The sequence below is a fragment of the Neofelis nebulosa genome, chromosome 4, assembly GCF_028018385.1.
Source record: "Neofelis nebulosa isolate mNeoNeb1 chromosome 4, mNeoNeb1.pri, whole genome shotgun sequence".
NCBI classification, from domain to species: Eukaryota; Metazoa; Chordata; class Mammalia; order Carnivora; family Felidae; genus Neofelis; species Neofelis nebulosa.
The window spans coordinates 153628563-153649508 of NC_080785.1; the positions used below are offsets into that span (position 1 = coordinate 153628563).

Below are 20946 nucleotides of genomic sequence, written 5' to 3' on the forward strand. Positions count from 1 at the left end.
CGAGCTGACTCCAAGCCATGCCCACTTAGGCTCCTGAATGGGGTCAGGTGTCCCAGCTGGGGAAAGAAAGGAGGGCTCTGGAACAGCAGGGCATCAAGGACATGACGTCTTCATGCCACCACTGTTGTGTTTTCTTTTGCATTTCTAGACGTCAAAAAAGCCTAAGACAGCAGAAGCAGACACCTCCAGTGAGCTGGCTAAGAAAAGCAAAGAAGTATTCAGAAAAGAGGTAAGGTTTAGTGGGTGTGGGCACTAAGCTCTGTAGGCCTAAGCTTAAGCCCTTTCCTTTCTTGTCCTAATGCCTTTGGGCGTTCCCTTGCTTCTGTGACTGTATAGTTGTCACGTGACGAGGGCACATTGGAATGGTCCTTTACAGGTAGGTATTAAGCACTTTCATATCCATTGTCATTTCATCCCTGTAACAGCTCTTGAGGTAGGCAAGACAGGAATTGTCATTCTTCTTACGCAGGTGGTGGACCTCTTAAGGTTCAGACAAGGCAAGTTCTAGACAGAAAACCTGAATTCAGGCCCTCTGGCTCAAAGTCCAGTCCTGTTTCTACGACTTCTCATTTGGTGGCTGCCTTATCCTCACAGGATTGGGAGAAAGCAGCTCCTCTTCATGCTACTGGAAGTGTGTGTTTCCCGCTGTCAGCACACGAGCCTGGTCTGCCTCGGGCATCTAGGTTCTAAACTCCAGTTTTGATTCACTGACTGTTGGAGGAAACAGACCTGTAAATAAGTAATGGCGGCTGTGTGAGGAGTGTGCCAGCACAGGGCTAGAGGTCACTGTTCAGGGTGTCACGAAGGGCTCTCGTGTAGCAGGTAGGAATGGACCGGGTGGATCAGGAGGGATAGAACTTCAGGCTGTAGAATGTACAGGAGTAAAAGAAACCCTCGTCCCTCCCAAGGGATTGTAAGTAGTCTGGGGGTTTTCCACAGGGCATGTGAGGGGTGTTGGAAGATGAGACTGAACAGTCTCGTGCTTCTTCATACAGGGTCTGTGTGTCTGGGAGTCACAGGGCCCCACTGCCGACTTGAAGCTGGGAAGAAGGCATTCCCTGGCTGTACTTGGGGAAGTGGATTGAAGCGAGAGAGTATGGAGGCCAGAATGCCATAGAAAAACGTTGAATAAGAGCCCTTTCCAGGGATAAAACTTAGTTTCTCGCTGTCCCTGAGTGAAATTATTGCTGTTTTGGCCCAGCCCACCAGCAGCTTTGTTTGGTGCCTGCCTCGTGATAGAGCCTTATTCTTTGATCATCTGAAGCTTCCCTGAGTTTCAGGGATGGGTAGACCCTGTCTAGGGTGCCTCCTGACCAAATGGCTGTCATTGGCCTCTTTGCTTCCTCTGTACCCTGGGATCTTAGCACCACAGATACTTTCGGAGGTCCTGTGCCAGGGTCTCTTTTGAGAGCCACTGGGTAGGACAGACGCTACAGCTCGGGAGGACACTGAAGTTGTGTGTTGAAGAGGGTCCTACCCTGGGTCCTCTCCCAGCAGCTGTCACACCACACGCACTTCCATGTGCTTCACGTTGTGTTGTAGGAATCAGATGAAGTGTGACGCTGGGGCGCCTGACTGACTCAGGGCTTGTGACCCTTAATCTCAGGGTCCTGAGTTCAAGCCCCACATTGGGTGTGGAGCCTAGTTAAAAAAAAAAAAAAAATTAAAAGAAGTTCACACAGAATCTAAGTGACCTTCTATAACAAAATGCCTGTGTTTCTGGGGTTGCTGAGCCTCCTGCTGGTAGCACTTGCACACTCTCTCTGCTATGCCTCCAGGGCTCAGAGAACTCAGTTCCACTCTATCTGTGCCAGGCACCTGAGATTTATTAGCTGAAACCTGGGGCTACCATGAGATGCAGCAGAGGAGTCCTGCCCTGGCTCTCCCCCTCCTGCTCAAAGTCAGGCTTGCTCCCTCTACCCCAGGAAGCACTTTCCTTCCCGGGCCCAACCTAGGGTCATCTTCTCTTTTGCCACCTCCCCCCCGCTCCCCGGCAGAGTAGCATCCTTCTGTCTAAACCAGCCAGCCTGAGTGGTGAGAAGGGAAGGATTGGCTGTCTGATTATTTCCCCAGCACAGGCCCTTGCCCTCTCTGGACTTTTGAGCAGTGTGTGCATTTTCTCCTGCCTGCAGATGTCCCAGTTCATCGTCCAGTGCCTGAACCCTTACCGGAAACCTGACTGCAAAGTGGGAAGAATCACCACAACTGAAGACTTCAAACACCTAGCTCGCAAGGTATCCCCTCTCCCCTCTGCTTGTGGTCTGGCAGTGTTCTGGGAAAACCGTGTACCTTTCACCACAGAAAGTGGGTTTTCTTTGCCAGAAGCCTGGGCCGGGGACCCAGGAAGAGAGAGGGAAGGTCTGGGAAGAGAGGGCACCCTACTTGAGGATAGGGTTGGTGTTTTCTAACAGACTTACAGAGCTGAGCTTCCCCTTTCTGCTGACCCCAGCACCAGCCTGCCCCAGCCTGTCTCTTGATTCAACCTCAGTCTTGGTGAGAAGGGCCCTGAGGCACCAGGCTGGTCCTCCCCCGCTAAAATCATTTCCACTGTGGTCTCTCTTCCTGTGTCCTGGACAGCTGACTCACGGCGTTATGAATAAGGAGCTGAAGTACTGTAAGAACCCTGAGGACCTGGAGTGCAATGAGAATGTGAAACACAAAACCAAGGAGTATATTAAGAAGTACATGCAGAAGTTTGGGGCTGTTTACAAACCCAAAGAGGACACTGAATTAGAGTGACTGGTGGGGCCAGGGTGGGAGGACAGGCGAGCAGGTAGGACAGACTCGGAGAAATCCTGCGGGCCCGCCGCCCCACCCCTCTGTCAGGGCTATGCTACTGGTGATGTGTCGCCCTGGGGAATTCAGACCCGCAGGTTTTCAACTGAAAACTAGGAAAACGAGCTCCATCTACAACAAGTGATCCCTGGTCACTAGCCGTTGGGGTGTGGCTGGAGGCCCATCAGAGGCAAGGGCTTAGGGAAGGACCCCGCTAAGATCCTGGCCAGGCCTAGCCCCACTCCCAAACCTGGGTCTCCTCCTTGGCGGTGCTGTCAGCGCACAGACCCATGCGCGTCCCCACCCACGACCCCTCACCCTGACGATCTGTATTATATTTTAATGTATATGTGAATATATTGAAAATAATTTGTTTTTTCCTGGTTTTGTTTGTTTTTCGTTTTGCTTTTAGCCTCTACGTGCTAGATCACAGGAAGACTTTGTAAGGACAGTTTAAGTTCTCCTGCAAGGTTTAATTTGTTATCATGTAAATATTCCAAAGCAGGCTGCCTTGTGGTTTCGGCCAGCCTTGTGCTATGTTGATAAGATTGATTTACTGCTTAAAATCACTTTACTTTATCCAATTTTTACTGAACTTTTTATGTAAAAAATAAAATCAATTAAAGAACTTGGCACGTGTGTTCCCTAAAAGCTAGTCAAGCATGTTTCTATATGGTGGTGTCACTGGAGAAAGGAGCGACGGTTGCCATAGGTGTGTGAAGTCCAAAGTTAATCCTTGAACTTGGAGTTCATCACAGGCCTTGTCCCCAACAGGTCTCACTGTGACTGACACTTTTGGCCCTGGGATCTTGTGCCTGTATACAGGGTGGAGTCAGCTTTAACATGTATTCCAGAGCAAGGAGGTGGGCCTCTGGGCTTCTTTACTTCAGTTTTAAATAAGTCAGTCTGGAGAAGGGCATGAGAATTCCCCTTTATACTTCCTGGCTGAGGAGGGGCATTGGCCCTCTTCCCTCCAGAACTTGAGTTCCCCAAGCTCACCGGGACGCTCTTTTGATGTTTGGGTTCCCTGACCTCCCCCACCATGCATCCTGACACTGGGTTTGGACACTATGGGGTACAGTGCACGGGTTGTGAGAGTGGGCAGCTCCTGGAGGATGCAGGGCTCCGTGGCAAACCCCCTCCCGCCACCCTTTGATGCACCAGTTGTCAGCGTTGTGAGGAGAGCCGAAGGCTTCAGGCCATCTGGGGCTATCTTTACAAAGAGACTGGTCCCATCTCTTTCTCACCAGGGCTCTTTTGCTTCCTGCAGCAACGCCCTTGGGGAAGGGGCTGTTGCCTGCTAAGTCTCGGTTGGGCCAAGTGGATCGGTGTGGATTGGTGTGCACTCGCCTGCTGCGGGTTACGTGGGTTATGCTGGGCATTTTTTGTGCTCAGGTCGTGCCCATTCGATCCTTACGACCCTGAGGACGGGAGTTGGTGCTGTTTGGATGAGGAAAATTCGGTTCCTCAGATCATCATTGTTAATGAAGGAGAAAAACCCCTATTTAAAGTCCTAATCAGGGGCGCCTGGGTGGCGCAGTCGGTTAAGCGTCCGACTTCAGCCAGGTCACGATCTCGCGGTCCGTGAGTTCGAGCCCCGCGTCAGGCTCTGGGCTGATGGCTCGGAGCCTGGAGCCTGCTTCCGATTCTGTGTCTCCCTCTCTCTCTGCCCCTCCCCTGTTCATGCTCTGTCTCTCTCTGTCCCAAAAATAAATAAAAAACGTTGAAAAAAAATTTAAAAAAATAAAAAATAAAAAAAATAAAGTCCTAATCATTAGACCCACTATTTAACAATATAGACAAAGTATTTTCCCATGCTACTACAGCCTTCAAAACTATTTAAAGCACATATTACATCGAATGGATGGACTCTGATTCAACCCTCTTAACATTTGAGAGTTATTCAGAATGTTTCAGTTAACATGCACATTAAAAGGGAGCGTTTCTCTCTTGGGTGGGCTCGTGGTGCAGGGGAGCGGCCCTGTCTTCTGCTGCTGCTCGCATGCAACCAAGTCAAATTCATGGTTTGACCCGAGGCTCCAGGTTTCAGATTTTCTAAGGAAATTTAGGTGGCCTCCCATTAAAGGGTGGTGACCAGGGAGCTGTAGAGTTTCAGACAGGACACCTCTGAAGAGGAATTCTGTTATCTTAGCCCCTATTTAGTGTTACCAAAATCTTTCCCCTTCCACACACCTCTTGACACTTCAGACTCCAATCCCCTCGGTTGTGAGAAGGGGCACCAGCTAATGCAGAAGCTGTCCAGTGCCCCTCGGCACAGGCTTCCACATTCAGCACCAGTCCAATCCTTGAGAGCCCTGTGGGTGGGCGACTCCCTGCCCAAGTAGCTGCGAGGTCGAGTGCACCGGTCTCACTTTAGCGGACTAGATGCTGGGCCTTTCCTGCTTTCCCTCCTGGGTTATTGCCCAGGGGTCGGTTTAGGCTGGAGGTGGCTATAAACCTCCCCTTCCTTATTTTAAGCAGCCAGCCCCAGTCACTTCTGTCAGCCAGAGGACAGGATCCCCCCAAGGCCTCCCTAGGCCACCATGGAATCCCACGACTCCTGAATTCGGGTGGCTGTGTTGGCTACGTGCCCTGAGCCTCATGGATGTCAGGATGGTGGCCCCTACTCCTTCCTGAGCAGGGCTCATCCGTCGTAGGAAACCCTTCCAGAGGCCGGTACCAGCCTGCCCACTCCTCCTTTCAGGGTGGGAGGGGATGCATGGGGTGCAGGCGGTTTAGCTGCAGCTGCACCGCTCTCAACTGCCCCTCAGGTGGGCGGGATGACCTGCTTGCCCTTGGCTTGTGTGGAAATCACGGAAGCAGCTGTGGAAGCATGTTTGGAACGCCCTCCGGAGCCTGGAGCATGGGTCTTACAAGGAGACCTTTCTTCCTTTTTCTCAACTAGCAGTGACCTGAGGCCCTCGGTAGCTGGCTTCCCAGGGCCAGTCTGCCTCCAGTCTCCTCTTGATGCCGGTCACAGCAGAAGTCACAAAAATGGTCTCAAACCCCAGGCCCCTCAGTGCCAGTTTGAGAGTCTAGGGGTGGTGGTGGTGGGGGGGGGGGGGGGGACTACCAAATGTGCCATTCTATGTGTTGTTCTCCAGCTAAGAAAGCTAAAGTTCAGAAAGGTAAAAATCGCTCCCTGACACGCACAGCCAGCGAGTGGCAAGGTGCAGATGTGAACTCCAGCCTGTGCCTCCAGAGTGCTCGCATCTTCTACAGGAGCATGCTGCCTGCCACCTCACGTGCTCCTCCCACCTCCCGCGGACCCTCTTCTCTTTCTGGGCCTCTGCCTCCTAGCAACCCACTGTCTCTCAGGCCCAAGGAGTCCGAGGCGGCACAGTAGTCCAAAGTTGCCTTTAATACGAGATACAAAAATAGAAAAACCAGTTGAGGCTAAGTGAGGGGAGGAGGGCAGGACCACTCCTCACTGCTGACCCCCCCCCCCCCCCCCCACATCCTGGTCCCCGTCCTGGAGGAAGGCCGGACAAGGGGAGCTGAGTGGTGGCCGGATCTTCTCTGTTCCCCCAGAGCAAGGCAGGCTGAGGCCACCAGTGCCAGGAAGCCGAAGAAAGGAAAAGCACCGAAGCAGATTCCCTGAGCGGCCGGGCTGTGCCGGCACCGCTCACACCACAGAGCAGCCCTCAGCTGGGGGGCGCAGAACCCGGACCACGTCTTCGCGGCCCATGGCAGCCAGGGCGTCCTCTAACACCCCGAGAGTGGCACCGCTGCCTTCTTTGACAGCCCAGTCCCTCAGCAGGGTGTAGGCTGGCACCTGGTCCTGGGCCATGACCTCCACAGCATCAGTCTGGTAGCCCAGGCGGCCCGCCAGACCCTGCCAGCCCTTGTCAGGTTCGCCTGAGACTTCCAGGAGCCGCTCCACTTCCTCCTGCTGCTGCTGAGGGAGGTGAAGGTAGAGGCGGCAGCCAAGCTCAGGATGTGGCCCTAGGGTGGGAGACGTGAGGGGCACAACAGGGTCAGGTGGGCCGGGTGCTATGGCACAGCCAGGTGTGAAAGTCTGTAGATTGGGAAAGGGGGCTCACCCTGACTGGGGGCGCAGGGCTCCTGACCGCTAGGATTGTCCAGGAAAACAATGCTGTCTCCGTGCCTCTGGTCCCTATCGAAGGTCCCCAGCTCTGCAGTCCGAGCTTTGGCCAACTGCTGTCTTTGTTTATGGGAGCGCCAGCTGTGGGGAGCAGGGGGACCCGCCAACCTGTTCCAGCCTTCACTGAGACAGAGGGAGCTAGCTGGGAGTCCAGCTGGGGGGGGTGTGCCACAGGGCAGTGTCCAGACTACTTACCACTTGAAGGCCACGTAGGCGAGCAGACCGAGGACCACAGTGGCCAGGAGGGCACAGTAGACAGGGATAATGCTGCCTGAGGCCCCTGGAGGCTCAGGAGGGAATGGGGAGGAGGTATTGGGGGCCAGGGCTCCCCCTCCCCATACCTCTTCCCTGTCCCTGCCCTGTACCCTCCAGGTCTTATCTGTAGAGGAAAGGACAAACAGGATCAAGGGCAAGGAATCAAGGCTGGGATCCCTGGGTAGCCTCACTTAGACTCTGCTGCCCAAAAGGTTTGAAACAACAGTCCCTACTACGTAGAGTCAAGAACTCATAGCATGGCATCAGGAGCTGGCTGGCCATCTCTCGCAGCCTCCCCTCTGCTCGCCACTCTTGGGACACCTAGCCCTTCCCAGGTGTACCCTTCTCCCAGGTTTCCAGACGTCTGCTCTTGTGGTTGTACCCTCTCCATCTGACACACTGGCAGGTACCGCCTACTTGGGGAAGACTTCCTTGATCTCTTCCAGTCTCTCCCTTTCCTGGCTCCTGTTCTACTTCCTCTGTCTACTGGGGCTTTAGACTGTGTGTCCTGTCTCTGCCACCAAGTCCGGGAGAGCAAATGGATTCATGGTGGTCCCGACAGGGGCTTTTCTGCACATGAGACCTTGGAGATTTGTACAAAATAAAGCTGAGCTGGAAGTCAAGTAAATGCTGCTGCTCACTTCTGCCTGGAGGCCAGTTATTTCCACAATCCGGTACAGGCACGGCACAAGGTACAGGGACTCCAGAACTTGTAACTGGACTTGTGTGTGACCTACCCACCTACCCAGTGCCCCCAAACTTCGATTGACAGTTACCTACCCACGTGGAGCTTACCCTCCCTGTGGCTGGAGTTGTGAAGCATGGCTCTGCTGGCTAGCAGTGCTCCCATGGACTGCATCTCTTGGAGAAGATGTTGGAGTGTCATTCCAACACTCAGGCAAAGGAGCTGGGACACTTCTCGGAGTCCAAAAGGGGCTATGTGTAGCGAGACGGGAGAAATTCCTCAGGCCTGATGTCAGGAGTCCCCTGGTAGACTCTGTCCCCCTCTCTTGGCTCACTCCATCCTGATTCACCCCAGCGCTGGTTACCACGCCCCCTCCACTTCCCCACTCACCAACCTGGACCAGTTTCCGCCGGTGTCAGATGGGGGTGGGGTTGACAGAGCTAAGCCCCCACTGGCCAAAGCTAGAGGAGCCGGCAGCTCAGAATGGAGGAGAGCAGGCTGGAAACTTCCCTATCTCAAAGACCTTAGCAACCCCCCCTGGTCTGAGTCCAGGGATGGCACTGGAGGACGAGCGACTCCCATCCCCACCTCAGCCAGAGCCAGACCAGAGGCCTGCTTAGTGGGAATCTCCCCCAGACTTCTCAGCATGAGCCTGGGAACCCCACACCCTAAGTCTCTAAAACAGGGCTCCCTGGTGCGACTGTGGCCCCACTTCTCCAGGATTGGTATCTAACCCTCACTTCCTGCTCAGAAACTGGACAGGAAGGTTCCTTGGTGGGTTCAGCAAGGGCAGAGTATATGGGCTCAGAGGCCCCCTTGTCCTTGCTCACCTGGGAATTGAGAGGCCTTTGAGGCTAGAAACCTCAAGGCCAGGACTACTCAGTCCCAGGACCCATGTAGACCACAGGGCGGATCCTGCTGGGACGCGCTTCCTAAGGTCTGGGTAAGAGAAGCCTCCTCTGGGCTGAGGAGGGATGTTGCCGGGAAGGCATGGACAAGAAACCTGGGGGAAGGCCCTCTAACTCCCCGACATCCACCACCACATCCGGCCTTGTCTCCAAACTCACTTCCCCACCCAGTGTGCAAGTGGGTCTGGGATAGAGACGGCGGTGGCCCTTGCCACATGTGGGGCTTGTACAACTGGGTCGCTTACCATATAAGGGGCCCTTCCCGGATCCTGGTTGGCAGGTGGGCCCGTGACTAGAGCGCCTAGCCACAGCCAGGCCCGTGTCTGCTCGACCCCCCACTACCCCCCACCCCCACCCCGCGCTGCTGCGGGGCTGGAGCTGCTTCTCCCCAATCCCCACCTCCACACACACACACACACACACACACGCGCGCGCGCGCGCATCTCCAGACCACAAAATACGCCCGCACATGCCCACACGGACGCCGGCACGACGGGCGACATCCGCAGGATCACGGGCCTCGAGGTGGGGGAACAGAAAAGCAGCCCTCGATTCTCCCGGTCCAGGGAGACCGGGGCTCTGTCCCCACCCCTCTCCTGACCTGGAGCGGCCGTCCCTCGGAGGCTCCCGGGATCCACTCGGGCTGGCGGGGCTCGGAGCTCCGCGCTGCCAGGCTACCATGGGCTAGCCAGGACGGCTGCGTGGAGACCCTGGGGAGGCCAGCTCCGGCGCGAGGCGGGCGGTCCCGCCGAGGAGCCGCCTAGGCCCGAGCGCGGGGGCGCGCGGGGGCGTGGCCGTCCTTAGCCCCGCCCCGCGCAGGGACGCGCACACGTGCGGAGGTGTTGCGGGAGCGCGCTGAGAGCTGGGAGCCATACGCAGGGGAGAAACGGTGGCTGAGGCCCACAGGGACCGGAACGGCGCGGCTGGAGAAACGGAGGCCACGCGGAGGGAACGAGTCGCCCTGGTGGGCTTACGGGACCAGGGGGACACGAGGCCCGGACGGTGGCCTAGGCAGGCGTTGACGCCGCGCGCATGCATACTCGGAGGCGAAGCAGCTACAAAACCAGGCCAGGTTTATTGCCGAGACCGGGAGAGCGAGGGGCCGCCTTTAGAGATTAAGGCCACAGTCCGGTCCCCGTGCTCTGCCGGGACGCGGGGCTGGAGAGCCTGGGCTCCCGCCCCACACTGTGCAAAAAAGTGCTGTGTTGCCGCTGAGGCCAGTGCCAGACTCCGGACAGCCCCTCTGCCGGCGAGGGGCGGGACTTCCTGGAGTGAACCGCCCACCAATCCCTGAGCTGGGCGGGGGTGGGGTCCCGCCCACCCCCCGGAGCCGGGCCGACCCCCGGCCGCGGCCTCTTGGTCTCCTCCTCCTCCGGGTTCCCGCCAACTCCTGGGCGGGGCCTCCAAGGGCGGGGCCCGCCGGGGGAGGAGCCTGCGTGACGGCTGTCAGCGCGCGTCTCCAGGGTTGTACTCTGTCTCCCCTGAGGACACCTGGGAGATGCGCCTGGAGGATCGCCACAGCTTCCTCGCGAACTGGCTGCTGCGCGCCTGGGGGAAGTAGGATCGGGGAGAAGTGGGCCAGGACTGTCGGCCCCCCCGCCCCGATCGAGGCCCGCCCTGCCCTTATCCTCACCTCAGAGGGCTGCCCCGCGCCCACCACGATAAGCTTGCCGTCCTCCAGGCCCACGAGCACATGGCTGCGCTCCTTGGTCACAGCCACACTTCGGATGGGCACCTTCATGGGTAGAGGAGGCGCAGCTGGGAGCAGTCTGCAGGGAGGGAGGGATATGCTCTCAAGTGCAAGTTAGCTTTGTGTCTCTTCATTCTCCCAGGTACCTTCTCTGCCCACTGTGGGACAGGAGACAGCCATGAAGAATGTGCCCACAGACAGGTAAGGGGCTGTGGGTACACACCAGAGAGGGGTGGGGGTGGGCTGGGGGATAGCACCTCTTAGTGTCTTCTTACGGTGACTACCACCCTGAGGACCCGTGAACTCATCAACAGTGGCACTCACTTGTTCAGGTGGAGGATGTGCAGGGCACACTGTGCTGTGCCCAGCAGAACAAAGTCCTCTGTCACTGCCAGGGCTGTGGGCTGCTCTACCAGGGGCAGCGAAACCCGCAACTTCCCATTCACTGAGTACAGGTGCAAGGAGTAGGTGACCTGGAAGAAGCAAGAGGTGTCAGCAAGGACAGAACACCAACTGCCCCTTTCTTGTCTGAGCACCCCTTTTCCATACCTGAGCCCCGACACGTTCCCACGCCGAGCTCTGTACCACAATCTGGCCCTCTGACCCCAGCACCAGGTGGGACACAGGTCCGGGTAACGTGGCCCCTGGGGGCTGTAGTGCTGCCACAAATTGGCCACGGCGTACAGTGTGGATGATCACAGTTCCATCCTGCAGGAAGGCAGCTTAGGGTGCTGGGCAGGGGTCTCTAATCTCCAGGGGCATTGCCTAGCAAACTTGGCCTCCCCTGGGCACAGGCCCACACACACCTCAGATCCAGACACAGCCATGTCGAGTTCAGTGCTGATGGCCACACAGCTCACTGCAGCCTCATGCCCGTAGAGGACCTGCACGGGCTTTGATGCCAGTCCCACCGAGAGACCACCCTGTAGGGAACCAGGGCTGGCTCAGAACTGGGGACATCTCACTACCCTGGCCCCTGAGTGAGAAGGCTAAGGCTCAGGAAAGTGATGGCCTCGTCCAAAGCCAGAGAGCTGGAGGGTCGTGGAGCCCCAGGCTTGCTCACGGTAGCAGAGAGAAGGGCAGGTCTGGACTTACGGGGGCCCCACGGGGCTGCCCATCCAGCATACCTCCTGCAGGAGCCGCCACACCATGCACGTGGTGTCCCGGGAGCCTGAGATGAGGTAGATGCCACAGGTGTCCAATGCAAGGCAGGTCACTACATCTGCATAGGGAGGGGAGGGTACAAATGGAACAGAGTAGTCACACCCCCCCCCTGGCCAGCTACCCCCACCCGCACCACCCCACCTCCAAGGCTGCCCATACCAAGGTGGCGGTTGAGTTGCTTCAACAGCTTGCCCCGGGATAGTGAGGTCACTCGCAAACTGCCATCCCAGTGGCCGCCACTGAACAGCAGCTTTCCGTCGGGGGTCACTGCCAGGGCTTGCCCACTCACACCACTGCCTGGCACCCACGGGCCACTCAGCAGTCGCTGCATCCTGACCCAGTGAGGGGGATGACAGGTGAGGCCAGGCCAAGAAGACCCAGGCCCTCAGAGACCTAGGCCAGACCCCGCCACCGGCCCACGCTCTGGCTGGGTGGGAACATGAGTCAGGGGACAGGGTATTTAGAGCCCACCCCTGCCCACATCCCTGTGTCCTACTTGGGGTTGCCTATGGTGGGGTCTTTGCTGAAGCTGAAGTAGTTGTTTATGTTACGGTCGTAGGGCAACCAGCTGTGGGTGCCCAGCAGCCCACTGGCACTCACGGTCACCTGTGGGCAAGAGGGGGCAGAGGTGGGTGTGGGGCGGAGTCAGTGAGGGGTGCAGCTAAGATGGGCTCTGCCTGGTGCACTTACCAACAGGTCTGAGGAGCCCTGGATGATGAAGGAGTGGGACTGCCGGTGGGGAACCAGGGCCAGTACCAGGGGCACGCCATCACTGATGACCTACAGAGTAAGAGTACCAGGCTAGCTATGCTTGCGTGGTCAGCCGGGTGCCCCACTCCCGTACCTACAGCCTGGGCTGCCATTCTTTCCTCTCCTCTCAACCCTCAGTGGCCACAGACTAGGCATCATAGAGGCAGAGGTCCCTCTGAGAAATAGTCAAGAGAGATCAGTGGGCTTTCAGGAGGGCATCTCAGAAAGTAAGTGAGATGCAGGGACGGACAAGGATGGTCCTTCAGAATCTCAAGCTTGGTCTCAACCTTGGTCCTCCAATCCTGTTACTGTTACTTCATATTCCCAAGCCTGCGGGCAGCAGGAGAGGATAAACTAAACTAACAACGTCGGGCCGGGAGGCATTCTGATGTAAGTATGAAGGTGAGGAAAGAAACATCCAAGGCCAAGACCCTTACTTCTGGTCTCCCTAAGGTTTTCAGAGACGGTTAGGCGAGTCAACACCTTGTCCGGGCCTTGGCAAAGAAGGTGCCCCACTCCCACTCCCACATTCCTTTCCTGTTACCTCTTTTCCAAAGGTGTCTAACACCAGTGGTCTTGATTTAGGTTTTCCATCTGCCCCAAGAAGTTCGTAAGGACAGTGGAGTTAAACCCATTTCACAGAGTAGGAAGATGAAGCCCTGCCTCCCCTCACCTCCGCAAAGAAGGCCTTGAGCTGGTCCAGGTGCTGGAATATACTAGGTGAATTAGTGTCCAGACGTGCAAGGCGTTGGGCTGCTTCCTCGGCTGATAGCCGAGCTGGATGTGGCTCCTGTGGACAAGTGGCCGGTCAGTACCATGGCATGAACATCCTTGACCATTATCTTTTTTTTTTTTTAATGTTTATTTATTTTTGAGAGAGACAGAGCATGAGCAAGGGAGGGGCAGAGAGAGAGGGAGACAGACACAGAACAGCCTGAACAGGCTCCAGGCTCCAAGCCGTAAGCACAGAGCCTGACGTGAGACTTGAACTCACGAACCATGAGATCACGACCTGAGCTGAAGTTGGATGCTTAACCGACTGAGCCACCCAGGCGCCCCTCTTTTTTTTTTTTTTTTTTAAGTTTATTTATTTAGTTTGAGAGAGAGAATGAGAGAAACATTGTGTGCACGTGTTCAAGTGAGAGAGGGGCAGAGAGAGAATTCCAGGCTGGTTCTGCACTGCCAGTGTAGAGCCAGACATGGGACTCGAACTCATGAACCATGAGAGCCGAAGTCGGACGCTTAACTGACTGAGCCACCCAGGCACCCCATATCTGACCATTAATCTCCAAGCTGGCCTTACCTTTAGCAGCTGACAGGGAGTCTGCCCAAAATTACTGATAATGCCCTCCAGAGCCTTCCGTTCCCGCTCATCCGCCACATGGTCCAGGTCCACAGCCCCTGGGCAGGTAGGCAGAGCAGTCAGGGCTCCCTCTCTGCCCTCTGCCCTCAGCCCTCCTCTCCTGTGCCCCAGCCCCCACTTGAGTCCAGCGCATGCCCACCCTCATAGGTGCAGTAATAGAAGACATTGAGGGCCTCCTCCGCGGCCGGTCCCCGCTGCTTGTAGCCAAAGATGAGGTCAATCCACTCGTGCAGGTGGGCAGACACATACTCCGACTCCTGGGGGTGGGGACGGGGCCGGTCAGTCCAGGGACGGCTGACCCCCCACCCCCACCCCTGACCCTCAACCCTGGCTGTCCGCCTGTGTTCCTCTCCTCACCAGAGCCTGGCGGTGCTGCTGGATGAAGTCCTCAGGAGAGCTGGCCCATGGCGGCAGCACCACATCGCCCACCTTCTCGTTGGTCAGCTGGAGGCAGCCCAGGTCGAAGCCTGGCAGGGAGGTCAGCTGTCTCACGGTCACCTGCTCCCTGGCCACCCCCAGCCTGCGCGCTCCGTGCCCAGGCCTCCCGGCCCCGCACCAGCTCTTACCGTTCTGGTTCTCCAGGAAGTCGGGGAAGTAGAAGAACTCTGGGATGAGCTCCTTCACGTCGGCGGGGCTCTCCAGGCGGGCCTGCCAGGCTGCCGCCACTGAGTGGAACTGCCGGTCGGAGCAGTCAAAGCTGGGGGAGGGGCACAGGCCAAGGTGAGGTGGGGAGGGTGGGGACAGGGAGGGCGAGCGTGACGCTGGGGAAAGGAAGGGAGCCGAAGGGCCCAGGATACCTGGAGGACCTGCCTCTTCCCCCCATCTGCAGCAAGCCACCCTCACCCCTACCACCTGCCAGCCACCCCCCGGGCCGCACCGGCCACTCTGCAGCTGGACGTGCAGGGAGGTGAAGGGTTCCACGCGGATGAGGTAGTGCATCACGCCCGCCGCATTGGAATAGTGGGTGCCATAGTGGAACTTGTCGATGGTGCCCGCAGGGTCCTCGAAGCTCTCGTACCTGCAGCCGAGGGTAGCGGGAGAGTCAGCAGAAGCCCTGCCCTGGCCCATCCCAGCCCCCAAGCCCGGTCTTGCCCACACGCTCACTTCTCCCTCACGAGCTGGGCATGCTTGGGGTTCACCACACCGATGGGCTTGGACAGGTCCCGGAAGACGGCCGGGTTGCTGAGGTCCAAAGTTGGGGACACGTAGTCCTGCAGGACCCAGGGGAACTGGCCGCCCACCCAGGGAAGGAGCTGCATGAGGGTCCTGATGGCCTATCTGCCCAGCCTGCCCCACCCTCACCCTCAGGAAGATGGGCAGAGCCCCCAGGTAGGGGCCCACCACTTAGAGGGACCCCAGGGAAGCAGGACAGACAGTCCATAAACAGGATTCCCTTCAGGGAGAAGAGAGGCCAGCGGGGGAGGGTGGAGAGTGGGTGTGGGTGTGTCGGGAGGAGGGGCAGGGAACAGAAGCCAGCTGTCAGGCGGCAGCCCCCCCCCCGCCCCGCCCCCACAGCACCTACACTGGGGCAAACCAGGGCTGGCAGACCAGAGGGGTAGGGGCGGAGGTAAGGAGTGGACCCTCACCACAGGGTACTGAGACAGGTCGTTGTAGGTCCGCCCTGCAATGGTGTTGAGTTGCATCAAGTATTCAAAGTTGGATATCTCACGCTGTACCCATTTCTGGGGGGCAGGGGCAGGGGCAGGCAAGAGGTGAGCCAGCTGGGCTGTCCCACACTCCTCCCAACCGCAGGGCTCTGACCTTGCCCGCCCCCCACACTTGAGGCCTCTCACCTGGGTGAGGCCAGAGGCACGCAGCATCTCCTGGGGGGAGCGGCTGCTTAGGTAGCCTTGGGCTGGGGGGCGCAGGCGCAGGAGCCACGAGTACACCTGGTTCCGTACCTGGGTGTGGGGTGGGATGAGGCAGGGTTGGGGCCTGGGGGCCTGCCAAGGAGACGAGGCTGTGGTCCCGCCCACCTTGCACGGGAAGTTGAGGAAGTAGTTGGCCTGATCGATGAAGAAGAGCTCAAGGGCTGAGCGGCGCAGGTTGAAACGCCGCAGGTGGACTTCACGCAGCTGGGCGAGTGGGCGCCGGAAGTCGTGGCCGATGCCTGTGCAGACAGACATCAGGGACAGGAGTCACTCACCCTTGCCCTGCCAGAGGCAAGCCATCCCCTGACGCCCTTCTAACCAGCTCCAGTAGGACACACCCTCCTCAGTTTCCACACGCTCTGCGCTGCCATCGTAGAAGTACACGTGCTGCGTGGTGATCTCCAGCAGCCCTGGGATTACAGCCACCACTGTGACCAGCTGGCACTCCGCTGACAGCACCAGCTTCTCATGCTGCTCGTCCAGTTCTGCTGCCTGCATCCTGGGGGCCAGCACCTGGTTCAGGCTCAAGGCTCTAGGACACCGCCCCCCCCGCCCCCGCCGCCTTCCGAATAAGCCCAAGGACCAGACTCCCCAAGTGCTGTCACGTCATGAGGAACATACTATCATGCTTCCCAGAGGAGAGAGAGGAACTGTCTGGGGTCCAGTGCCCAGTGACCCCAGTCCCCACCCCAAACCAGAGCCCCTAAATGTCTGGCCATGACACCAACTCCCACCCCTGGCTCCCCCTGTTCTGGGGGCCCCCATGCTGGTCTGGTTTGTGTGTCTCAGTCCTGCCCGGGGGTGTCTAATTATGAAAGAGTCACTCTCGATTCTGCTAGACAGCTCTCCCCAACCCCCCACCTGATTTTGGACAGTCCGCTCGGGGTGTTTAGCCCTGGCACAGACTCCTGCCCCCACTCCTGGTCAGCTCTCTCCAAGCCCCACTCACGCAGTCTCCAGCGCGGCCAGCTCATCTTCGCCGAGCTGGTCTTCCGGAAGCTCCTCTGGCAACGTGCTGACTTTGGCCTCCTTGGTGACCGCTAGAGGTAGCGAGGCCTCCTCGGTAGGTGTCAGGGGGGCCTCACCTGCAACAGGCCCAAGGGTGCTCAGCAAGAGCTGGGCGGGGCAGGGCTTTTGAGGTTGGGCAGATCCAGCTCAGGACACCCTCTCTCACCCAGGTTGTCCCGCAGGGCGCTAGCTTCCAAATGAGGGTTGAAGTGATGGTTGGGCACTAGCTTCAGACGCATGCGCGAGTATGTCTCGGCACTGGACAACTTCCAGCGGGGAAGCGGTGGGTCCCTGCAGACACCCACCGCTGGTGGTCATGGGTGGGCACAGAAGTCTGTAGAAGCCCCTATTCCTCCCAGGCCTCACCCCAAACGCAGTCTCGCTGTCCAGGTCCCTCCCGGAGCCCCGCCCCGCCCCGCCCCTCCCGGCCTCCACCCGAGCCCCGCCCACCTAAGGGCCCAGGCCCCACAGGGGCTGGAGAGCTGACGCCACAGCGCCCCCCAGTGGAGCAGAGCCGTGGAGTGCTGCGCTGCCTGCTGCTTCAGTGCCGCCGCGTAACGCAGCCCTTCCAGGCGTGCCCGTCTCTGTGCTGGTTCCAGCACCAGCTCCTGGGGAGTGGGGGTGGAGGAATGGGTCAGTCTCGCAGGCGGCTTCCTGTCCCGTCGGGTTTCTTCACGCTGTCCCACCAGCTATCCTCTGGGCACAGGAGTGGAGCAGCTCCCCACCCCCGCCCCGGGCTGCACACCTGGAAAGCCCGACGACTATGTGCCCGCTCCCTCTGGCGCCGCTGTCCACTACTCATGAGCGTGTCGTAGCAGGCATTCCAGAAGCCCGACATGAGGTCGTGGCTCTTGGCGTAGGTGTCCATTTCGAACTGCGACATGGTGGGCTGCACCTGAAGGATTGGGCAGGGAGAGGACACCAGCGCTCTATGTGGGTTCCCAGCCCCCCCGTTTCTCTTCCCTGGCCCCCACCTCCAAATACCTGCTTGTCGATGAAGTGGCGCCATTCAGGTGTGGCACAAAAGGCCTGAAAGTCCTCGAAGAAGGTGGGGCTGCCGTTGGTGGGCGGCAGGGAAGGCAGCCCCCACTGGAGCCCCAGCGGCCCGTAGGCACGGTCCAGCAGCGTGCGCACCAGTGGCACCAGCCACGAGCAGCGTTCCGTGGCTGCGGCAGCTGCAGCTGAGGGCTCCCTTTCCTCGGTGGGCGTTTCTGAGGTGGGGGTGTTGAGTGCCCTCGCCAGCGCCGACTCCAGCTTGGAGAGCACGTAGCAGGCCTCCTCGCGCCGCATGGGCACCGCTGTCTGCAGGAGCGAGTGCAGCTTCACATAGGCCTGAGCGTGCAGCTGTGGGCGGAAGCGGGTGTGGGTGGCGTCCAGGCACACCCCGGGTTCCCTACGCCTGCCGCTGCCAGACCCCAACCCACCCCGTGCTCACCTGCGGGTCCTCCAGCAGGATGTAGCCAAGCACCAGGCGCAGGCCAATCTGTGCCATCTCTCGCAGATCTGCTGTGCCATTGGCCAGGTGTGGCCAGGCTCCCATGCGATCCAGCAGGCTGCACACGCCTTCAAAGAGCTACAGCCCAACACATTCCAGGCGGCCACCACCAGAGGAGGCCAGAAGCCCACCGGGAGGGAGCAAGGTAGGGTTTAAGTCTGGGGGCCAGGTAGGGTTTGCACACACAGACACCATTCTGACGCACCCGTGAGTGCACATGTGCGCTCGCCCACCTCCCACGCCGGATGCCTGCAGGCTCCTGTGAACACGCGGACTCATGTGGCCCTCACAGGCCCCTGAGCTGTCGCACCTTCTCACTCCACAGCTCCTGATTACCGTGACCCTCGGCGCACAGGAAGTCCTGCAGCAGGCGCAGCAGCCAAAGCGCCTGCTGGGTGAGGCTGGCCAGGACCCCAGCAGGGGCCTCTTTGATGTCGGTCAGGGCTGACTCCAGCATCATCTCCAGGAGGCTGGGGGTGGGCAAGGGACTCAGGTGTCCGCCTGGCTGTCTTCCTTCCCCTCAGGCGTCCCAGAGGCCCCTCGCCCTGCCAAGCTGTCTCCTCACCTGCGCTTGATGCAGTCTGGCGGGCGCACCAGCGTGGCTGAGGCGCCCAGCTGGGTGAGCACCGAGAAGACCTGGCCACGCTCCCGCCAGGCGGCCTCATCGCTGCCTTCCACGCCCCGCCACGCCACCGAGAACAGCACGTTGGTGAGCAGGTTGCACAACTCCTCCTCAGGGGTTTGCTGTGGGCACAAAAGGGTGTGGGGGTGTGGGCGGGGGTGGGAGGGAGGCGCTGGCTCCTACACTATCCCTGCTGAGCACCCCTTGCCTTGCCGACCACTACTAGGGACAGCTGGAGGCAGAGCATTCAGCCAGCAGACACCCTGGGGCCTGGAAGAATGGCGCAGGGGCCTTAGCCACTACCTGAATATTCTAGACAGAATCCTGGGGTTCCAAGGACTCCTAAGAACAGATGAGCTGGCTCACAAATTGCCCCACGGCAATCTCAGGCCCAAGAACCATACTGGAATTCTCTGGAGGAATGCCATAGAATAAGCAGAGACCCATGCCCAAACCCGGAAACCCAAGGCAGATTCCTTAGAACTATAATGCCCACAGGCCCTGTGAAGTGTCTGCCCTACAGGCTCTCTTGAGGACTTTCCAAAGCCTGGCTGGCGCCTCCACTCTGGCTCAGCATCGTCTGTCCCGTTCTAGCACCCCCTACCCCAGGAACACAACTGCAGATGACAGCAATGAGGCCGCAGCACCAGGGCTGACCAGCACCTATAGCCCTGATGTCAGACAAGACCCCACCTCTGGAAAGTCTATACTGCCTGCCGTGTGTCCCAGAGGTGTCCCTTAGAGTGCCGCAGTGGCAGAGAGCGGACCCGCCTCACCTGTGGGTTGCTGGTATTTGAGGTATCATCCCCACTGGTGGCGGGCTCCGGGAGGCTGCCGTCCTCTAGCACGTTGGAGAGACTAGAGCTATGGCGGCCATGGGCCACAGGGAAGGGCCGGGGCCCATCCAGTGGGGAAGGTGTGCCAGGCTGGCTGGCCGGAGTAAGAGTCCCACTGCCACTGCCACTGCCCGCATTGTTGCACGAACCCACGCTGGCCCGTTCCAGGCCCAGGTCAAAGGGTGTACAAAATGGAGAGAGAGCGTGGTAAAAGCTGTCGGGGTCGGGGCTGGGGGTTTCCGAGGGCAGGAAGACATCCGAAGACTCAGGTGATTCGGTGGGTGGCTTGCATAAGGCTGGCTCTGGGGATGTGGGTGTCTCTGGGGGAAAGGGCAGGGGACCGCCAGCTGTGGCAGCCTCCAGGACGTACAGCCGGGTCAGCACGTCCTGCCAGCCGGCCTGCCGGGCCAGCAGCTGCACTACGTCTGGCTGTCCGTGGATGAGGTGGAAAAGCTGCCGGGCCAGGGCACAACAAGTGAGAGACTCATCCAGCAGTCTGCCCCCCAGACTCCCGTCCTAGGGCCTTCGCAGGGGGGAGGCCTCCAGAGAGCGCTCCTCACAGGAAAGTAAAGCGAAGCCCCCAGGGTAGAAGCCCCCTCTTCCGCAAGCTTTCACTTCCCATACTCACCTGGCGACAAACGTCCAGGCGGACGCCGAGGTCAGCCTGGAGGGACAGCTGCACCACAGCCAACAGATCTGAGAGGTTCAGGCAATCTGGGAAGATGGCCAGAGAGACTCTGAGGGACTGACCCCAGGAAGGCTCTGAGGGATTGACCCCAGCCCTGCTGGCTCAGCCTTGGCCCCTGTACCAACACCTTTCCTATGTCCACCTGCCCTGTTTCCTGAATCCATCACACCCTTCTGCCTGGCCTGCCTCTTGGCTCCAACTGAGATATATACCTGCCCCCAGGAATAGCTTGTAGAGGCCCTGGCAGAGCTGGGGCGAAGCAGCCTCCTCCGGCAGGCAGGCGATGAGACCCTGGAGACCGTATTCTCGCAGCCGGAGCCGCTGGCGACTCCGTTCAGGTAAGCGCTCGTTCTGCTGCAATCTGCGCAGGATCTGGGGCGGGGGGGTGGGGGGTGGGGTTTAAGCGTCACAGGGGGTTTGTTATCACTGGGGAAGGAGTTACTGGAGGAGGGGAAGTCACACCTCCCCGGCCCTCAGGCAGGGGCCATGTCAAATGGATGCTAGGGGGGGTGGGCTCGGTGTACCTTGCAGACTCGGTCGGGCAGCAGGGGCAGTGACCTTGGCTGCACCAGCAGTGCCAGCAAAACCTCGAGGTTCCCCTGCTCCAACAGGAAGATAGCCAGAGCCTCCTGTGCTGGTGAGCCCTGCAGCAGTGCCAGCAGCAGGTCCAGAGCACCCGCCACCTGGGGACACAGCAAGTGACACAAAGCCTCATTCTGGGCCGGCCGCTC

The 20946-nt window shown here is 59.0% G+C and overlaps 3 protein-coding genes and 1 long non-coding RNA gene across 9 annotated transcripts in view; 2 read left to right on the top strand and 2 right to left on the bottom strand.

Moving 5' to 3' along the window:
- Window positions 1-3407, top strand: part of SETD2 (SET domain containing 2, histone lysine methyltransferase) — a 125681-nt gene extending 122274 nt beyond the window's left edge. Inside the window, exons 19-21 of the mRNA XM_058727156.1 lie at window positions 149-229; window positions 2133-2234; window positions 2578-3407. Coding sequence (XP_058583139.1) covers window positions 149-229; window positions 2133-2234; window positions 2578-2739 — 345 coding nt within the window. The 3' untranslated portion in view covers window positions 2740-3407. The remainder of the gene's footprint in view (window positions 1-148; window positions 230-2132; window positions 2235-2577) is intronic.
- LOC131510250 (uncharacterized) overlaps window positions 1-20946 on the top strand; it is a 250588-nt gene that overhangs the window by 145381 nt on the left and 84261 nt on the right. The gene's annotated exons all lie outside the window — the stretch shown is intronic.
- On the bottom strand, window positions 6236-9489 carry LOC131510246 (death domain-containing membrane protein NRADD-like). Its single transcript, XM_058727185.1, has 5 exons — window positions 9330-9489; window positions 7931-8071; window positions 7076-7259; window positions 6819-6961; window positions 6236-6720 (listed from the first exon to the last, which is right to left on the bottom strand). Exons 2-5 carry the CDS (start codon window positions 8019-8021, stop codon window positions 6401-6403), a joined length of 738 nt encoding a protein of 245 aa, XP_058583168.1. The 5' UTR covers window positions 8022-8071; window positions 9330-9489; the 3' UTR covers window positions 6236-6400.
- The window catches only part of NBEAL2 (neurobeachin like 2), a 29709-nt gene continuing 18547 nt past the window's right edge, over window positions 9785-20946 (bottom strand). For 4 of the 6 annotated variants that reach the window (XM_058727152.1, XM_058727149.1, XM_058727154.1 and 1 more), the window contains 31 exons: window positions 20740-20898; window positions 20428-20587; window positions 20156-20241; window positions 19468-19980; window positions 18635-18813; window positions 18380-18539; window positions 18010-18147; window positions 17559-17918; window positions 17320-17469; window positions 17025-17182; window positions 16741-16865; window positions 16516-16651; window positions 15905-16065; window positions 15489-15805; window positions 15282-15377; window positions 14800-14924; window positions 14573-14713; window positions 14262-14392; window positions 14053-14162; window positions 13835-13952; window positions 13636-13733; window positions 13006-13122; window positions 12273-12362; window positions 12079-12188; window positions 11742-11914; window positions 11546-11640; window positions 11225-11341; window positions 10968-11126; window positions 10743-10891; window positions 10362-10497; window positions 9785-10276 (listed from right to left, as the gene is read on the bottom strand). In XM_058727152.1, coding sequence (XP_058583135.1) covers window positions 10175-10276; window positions 10362-10497; window positions 10743-10891; window positions 10968-11126; window positions 11225-11341; window positions 11546-11640; window positions 11742-11914; window positions 12079-12188; window positions 12273-12362; window positions 13006-13122; window positions 13636-13733; window positions 13835-13952; window positions 14053-14162; window positions 14262-14392; window positions 14573-14713; window positions 14800-14924; window positions 15282-15377; window positions 15489-15805; window positions 15905-16065; window positions 16516-16651; window positions 16741-16865; window positions 17025-17182; window positions 17320-17469; window positions 17559-17918; window positions 18010-18147; window positions 18380-18539; window positions 18635-18813; window positions 19468-19980; window positions 20156-20241; window positions 20428-20587; window positions 20740-20898 — 4869 coding nt within the window. In that variant the 3' untranslated portion in view covers window positions 9785-10174. Of the gene's footprint in view, window positions 10277-10361; window positions 10577-10742; window positions 10892-10967; window positions 11127-11224; window positions 11342-11545; window positions 11641-11741; window positions 11915-12078; window positions 12189-12272; window positions 12363-13005; window positions 13123-13635; window positions 13734-13834; window positions 13953-14052; window positions 14163-14261; window positions 14393-14572; window positions 14714-14799; window positions 14925-15281; window positions 15378-15488; window positions 15806-15904; window positions 16066-16515; window positions 16652-16740; window positions 16866-17024; window positions 17183-17319; window positions 17470-17558; window positions 17919-18009; window positions 18148-18379; window positions 18540-18634; window positions 18814-19467; window positions 19981-20155; window positions 20242-20427; window positions 20588-20739; window positions 20899-20946 lie in introns of those variants that run through there. The other 2 variants (XM_058727151.1, XM_058727153.1) reach the window with 2 other exon arrangements.